The sequence below is a fragment of the Triticum aestivum genome, chromosome 2B, assembly GCF_018294505.1.
Source record: "Triticum aestivum cultivar Chinese Spring chromosome 2B, IWGSC CS RefSeq v2.1, whole genome shotgun sequence".
Taxonomy (NCBI): Eukaryota; Viridiplantae; Streptophyta; class Magnoliopsida; order Poales; family Poaceae; genus Triticum; species Triticum aestivum.
In genome coordinates this window covers 579101041-579107452 of record NC_057798.1, presented here as the reverse complement: position 1 = coordinate 579107452, position 6412 = coordinate 579101041, and the positions used below count along the sequence as shown (strand labels likewise).

The 6412-nt window shown below is 43.0% G+C and overlaps 1 protein-coding gene across 1 annotated transcript; it reads right to left on the bottom strand.

The window, feature by feature from the left end:
- Positions 1–392: 392 nt before the first annotated feature.
- LOC123046140 (uncharacterized) lies at positions 393–6115 on the bottom strand. Its single transcript, XM_044469429.1, has 9 exons — positions 5820–6115; positions 3724–4871; positions 2846–3434; positions 2634–2732; positions 2082–2189; positions 1399–1451; positions 929–1028; positions 738–836; positions 393–646 (listed from the first exon to the last, which is right to left on the bottom strand). Exons 2-9 carry the CDS (start codon positions 4776–4778, stop codon positions 581–583), a joined length of 2169 nt encoding a protein of 722 aa, XP_044325364.1. The 5' UTR covers positions 4779–4871; positions 5820–6115; the 3' UTR covers positions 393–580.
- Between the last annotated feature and the right edge of the window lie 297 nt (positions 6116–6412).

The window sequence follows — 6412 nt, the reverse complement described above, 5'->3', positions numbered from 1 at the left end:
CTGGGAAGAAGAAGCAGCAGAAGAGGAGGCTCAGTCTCAAGAAGGGGAGAATGTCACAACGGCAAAGTGTAGCACCGCCGTGTGACTACCAGGACCAGGTCCAAGTGTAGCGAGTGCGTTGGGTCCACTTGTAAGGCCAGTTGGCCAGTGGCAGCGTGCGTGCGTCGTGTACTTAAGCCCAGGGTGGGCGCGTGTGTTGGACAGGCTGTGTAAAGCTGAATCTGAAATCCTCACCTAACCCGTTCTCTCTGCTCATCCCCTTCCTCACGCAACTCATCTCCTCTCCCGGCTACCTCACCTACTCTGGATCGGCCTCCGATCGAGATCGGGGTGTAACATACATGCCAGTAGTTGAATATCAAGTATTTGTAACATAACACGGATACAGAAAATGGTGAACACAGAAACTATTGATTATTAAGTATGATCCATTGGAACAAAATGCACCGCGGGGCATTGGGAGAACACCGAGGCAACCCTCCGATACGATATGTACCACTACCAACAGAAAAATGCATCCAAAGATGCAGCTGATTAAGTTGTGCTAAAACGGGAAGCACGAAAACTAAAACTACATTGGCTAACTAGTAATCCCACACTTGCAAACAGGGCAAAGTTTCTTTCTTCTCAGCCATTCGTCGATGCACTGCAAGGTGGAAGCAACTTCACGTCAGAAATGCAAACACATTGCATAACAAGGGACAAGGGTTATGGCGCCTGACAGCAAGACTGCATACCTCTTTGTGGAACTTGTGAAAGCATGGCAAAGTGCGGATGGTATCTCCGAAAGATGGATTTTCAAGGCAGACTGCGCAAGGCTCTTCGGTGCTAGTTGACTGTAAAAAAACAAAGGACTAGTCATCAGGACTTCTTACAGAGAAGCCATAAAAACAGATACCACTTCGTAAGTACTGACCGACTAATTTACCTGAAATACTGACTGAGGCAAGTTATTGATCTGACTTTCTGAAGCACCAGTATGCTGGTGGTTATTTTCATCTAACGCAAGTAGCGCATCATAATCATTTCTGCAACAGAAGCTCCTTTAGTAAGTGTTCAACATTTGTACAACTTATTTATTTACCATCAGCAAATTGTATCAACATGTATGTTACCCTATCCACTACATAGAGAACCCAGAAGAGTAAATCAAAGATGCATTCCAATTGGAAAACAGTTATCTTTTAGAATTTTTTTTTTCAGAAAACAAGACTGTAATCACATAAATAGGACCCAGCTACACAATAGAGTGAAGCTGCTATACCATGATGCAACGCTACATGTAAAACAATCAGCAAATAGCTAACTGAATCAAAATATGTAAGTTGTTTCAAGTTCTCAAAATACTCAGCCAACTTCACTCAAGCAGTGGAAATAGAACAGGGAGGCGCCACTTACAAATCGATATTAGGTTGAATATGCGCAGCACGATATCCGGCACGAAAAGCCCTCTGAAAAATTGACACTAGAAGCTGTTAATGATCTTCGAGAATCGATTCAGGCAATCACAAACTGTAAACTCAAGGAAGGTTTTACTTGATGCGAGAGTATACTACACATTTTAGATTACTTTAAACAGCTGCTCAACATATATACAACCCATTGCTTACAAAAACAAATTTGTGACACAAAAAGGACACCCTCTCTGATAAGGAGAAGGAAAGTCATGTTCTGAGGTGGTTCAGTACTCCAAGGAGATGAAACGCAACCAATTTGGTAAATCGTGAAAATTCAAAGCATGGAGATTAGAAAGTTCACATGGAAGTCACATACAGCTCATCACAGGAAATCAGTGTCAAAAAGTTTTTCACCGTGATAGGAATGTTCTGTTCGTAGTAGGAAGGCATATAACTTCGTTATATAGTTATACAAACTAAAAGTACACACAAGCTGTCTTGACTTAATTTCATGCCATTCGGTATATACTTACAACAACTTAGGCAGTAAGATTGAGTTAAACGTGAATGACATCGAAGCAGAAAGATATGGCAGTCTTATCTTTTTAAACCTAAAAATCTTCCTTCAAAGTAGTTACAGGTTTTAAAGGTAGAGGAACTACAAGGGCAGGAGAGAAGCAATACCAAACCCAAAGTTACTGGAGCTGCATTCTGCATATGGGAAATTGCCGTCTCATATCTGGCCCTAATACCACGCTGAGAAGCACTTAAACGCGATGCCCGTGCAGCTCTCTAGCCAAAAAAGGATAAGAAGATAAAATATGTCAATCTCCACACATGCAAGGTATTTAGTCATAACGAATATTCGCTATATATGGGAACATCCTTCGAAGTAAACAAGGTTGTTTGACCTGTTATGAATAGCATGAATATTCACTTAAGCATAGTCAACCTAACAAATGCTTACCAGCATCGTTCTGATTTTTAGCATGAATGGTCACTTAAGCATAGCCAAACTAACAAATGCTTATCAGCATAGTTCTGATTTTAATGGGCACTACCCCTATAACTTCACTTCCGGCAATTGAGAAGCCAGGAACTGCTAATGTGCAAGCTAGGTTTGGAGCAACATAAAGGGAATACATCAAAAAGAGGCATAGTGATTTTAGTTTAAATGAAAATATCAAAGATATCAACTAACTTCCAGAAAACCAACAACGAGACAAGTGTTCTTACGGTATCGTTGGGATGCCACCTTGCAGGTGCTCTTACAGCTCGAGATGTCCGTTCTGCATCTTCTTCATGTTGAAGTGACATTGCTACGATTGCATCAATCTGCTTTATGAAAAACTATCTCACTGAAGAACTAGTAGAACCTCCAAGAAGTTGAGAGAAATACACACGCACAACACAAATACAAGGTGTGGAAAGAGATGATCAAGAATTACCTCTTCTCTAGGAGCAACACGAGGTGTTTCATTGTAAAGCTGCTCCTGAAGTTGCCGAGCCAACAATTCATCAGCCTCCAACTGTGCACTTACGTTAGGATCAATCGAGGTTCCGTTACTGCGGCCACTCAAACTAGATCGAGCTTCAGGGGAAGGTATGTCATCAATATCTATTACAGAAATATTATGACGACGAGTGGTATGATTTCTGCCAGCTGTTGTGTCTGAAGGTGCAAGACATGAACTACCAAGTTCATTAACAGAACTAGAGCTTTCACCAGGATGATAGGAACTTGAGGTGTGTTTCCTCTTTCCTTTACTGATCCTTATTGTCCTATTCCTCAAACTTGCAGACCGCGTAGCGGTTGCTGCACTTAATGAGTTATTGCTTTCTTCTGCTGCGGTTTCATGGCCCTGATTAGATGGTCCAGAAGATCCAGATTCCATTCCAGAAGTACTGGTCGTCTTACACAACAATGACACGGGTAACTTAATAGTATGATTATGTGTTGTTCTCCAACCTTGCTGAGAAATGCCAGTACTGTCGTCATTTACAAACGAAGAACCTACTGGAGCCCTTGGACAAACCCTACAACAGAGGATGTTTAATAAGATTCTAGATATGTGACAGATGTCTAAATAGTATAAAAAATGAATTACGCATGCTTCCATTTACTAATTCACTTTTTTCTGGCTTCTACAAATTCAGTTGTGTTTTAAACACTACATTGATGTGCATGCACTAAAAACTTTATGAACTCCGATTCAATTTCAACCAACACACATTAAAATTCGGGATTGACCTATTGCATTGTTCGGAGAAAAAACAATTCTTCAATACGTTGTACTCATCTAGTGAACAAAGAGATAGGGCATACCTCATCGTATCAGCCTCTCCAGCCCGCTCAGTTCCCATAACATGATGGATGATTTCTTTGCCCTTGTTGTTTAAACCTTCAGAACAGTTACTGCTGCTTGCTTGATTTGCACCCTGTGGAATTAGAGTCCCCCCAGCTCTGGCTGTTCTGAACTTCTCGGATGCAGTTGTTTCCATATAGTTTACAGAGGCTCCATTCTTTGTTATTGTTGGTGACTTATCAGTAAGATCAATTATAGTTCCTGTATGAAAAACATCATCCTGAGGATTTCGATAACGTAATACTCCACTTGTAGAGCACATTTCCCGCTTTTCATCAGCAATTACACTTCTTTTGACTACATTAGAGGGAGAAATACAACCATTTCGCACCAACTTTCTCCGAACCACTTGTCTTTGAGGAACATCGCATGGTGTACTTGAGAGTCCTGCTGTACCCTGGATATTGATCGCTTCTCTTCTTTCCTCCCTGGGACCCGATGCTGAAAAAACATCAGAACCTACTACTTCCTTCAGCCCATTAGAGGTGCTATTTTTTGCTCTGTTTCGCGGGTTTTCCACCCTGGTAGTAGGAAGATCTGACCCCACACCAAGAAAGTCCACATGCTGACGGCTTGTGCCTCGATGACCAACCTGCCCTTCTCTGATTTGGCAGCTACTGCCCCTTACTCCATCACCCCTACAAATCATGTGATTTGAAATGCTGCTGCTCTGATCCAAATCATGACTGTGAGCCCCATTCCCGTTCACAACAGATTTCCCAGTAGTCCTATCTAACTTTGGTGGGGACAATTTTCGAGCCAATTCAGCTTGTTTAAAAATATTGTCAGTGTCTAATGGTGCACGCAGTTCACTAACTGCATCACCTCTACTTGATTGGCCTTGGGTTGAAATATTCTTGATCTTAAATTTGAGTCTCCGGGCTGGTGAAGGATTTCCAGCCATCCTTGTTACACCTCTCGTAGCAGCTGAGCTTGATACAGGGCACACTGACTGCTGTATTCGGTCAGGAGTGTCAGGAACCTCAAAAATGTGATCAGTGTTCATGTCAACCATATTATCCCGCTACTTATTTCAGTTGCAGATAAGTTTGCCCCACTTAACTTTTTACATGTAAAAACACGATCACAGAAGTTTCTCCAATGCTATCTGCAAAATGCAGAGAAATATTACAAAAAGGGCATAACTACTGCATGTCCTCATTACAAGATGATCTTCAGGAAAAAAAACAATAATTATAAGTAGCAATCAAAGGTGAGAAAGCTAGCTAAATGTTTATCTAGGAAGAACAGCTGCTGTATGACAGAAAAATATTAGAAAAGGTAAACTAATTCCATGGTGATTGCAGAGAGGACACCCTGGCAATGGCTGGTGATTTGGCAGGTGGTGGTGGTTACTGGGGATAGGTTATTGAGCAGGGAGGAGAATGGTACAGAGGCATCAAGGAACCGATGATATTACTGAAGGTCAGGGAGGTCATGGCAGAGAGACCAGCAGGTGTCACCGCAGTCATGGACAGTGGCAGTGGCCACCATGGGAAGTGTCTAGGCTGGTGCCTGGGATCAGGATCCAGTTGGATGGGATAAGGAAGGAATTAACTGAAAGTATAGATAGAGTTGGGGGTCAACAATGGTTGGATTGGATTCAGCAGTTCCAACATATCACAGTGGATTTATTACTGGAAACAGACACACTGAACTACAAAATATATTCCCAATGAAAGGACGTGTAATAGAAGCAAGCAACAGATGGATACTCTATGCTAGTCATCACATAACAATATAAGACCATCAGGTTAAACAAATTTAACAGCAATTTGCATTGACCACTCAGCATATCAACCACCTGCCATCTTCCCCCCAGATTGAAGTGTAAACACTTTCTATCTGCTATCAAAGTTGCGGCTTAATTGAGACAATTAAAAACAGTACACATGATCTTGCAGTAAATGAAAATCTAATGATTAGATGCCATGTACTCGCAAGGAAATCGGTCCCCCCATGATCCGGCAGTTCCAGGGCCGGATCTAGACGGTGTGCACCGGCAGACCCCAAAAGGGGATTAACTAACTAATCAAGGATGAAAGGGGGCTCATACCTCAGCAACCGAACGGCCAAAATTGCGGGCGGGGTCGAGACACCAGGGACGCGATGGGTTGAACGGGAACGGCGACGGCGGCGACGCGCGTGAGAGGCGGAGGGGTTTGCTCGGGGTGGGGCGGCGCCGGTGCGACGGATTGGTAGCCGCGGACGCTGAGGGCACGGCGGCAACTCTATGGAGTCTACAGCCTCCTCGGGTCGGATTGGGGGCGACGCGTCAGGACTCCGTTGGAGGGGGGAGGAATAGGACACCGGTATGCTATATGGGACGGCGGAGAGCAATCCGTGGAGATGTGGATTTTGAATCCGGATCGTGGGCGCACTTTTGATTATAGTAATAGTAATAATTAATGAAATCAAACTAGAGGCGTGTTTCTTTCTTTTTTGGCAAGGTTAATTGGATTTTTTTCTGACTATATTTTTTTTAGGGCAAGCATTTAGCTTTATTACAAAATGTTGTGGGCAAAGATCGCCCATTACAGACTCAACAACAATCGCTGGGATTACATGATCAGCAACTAGAACATCGCCAACTTGGCGAGCAAGCCCTAACTTGGCCAAATGGTGCGCTGGCATATTTGCCTCGCGCTT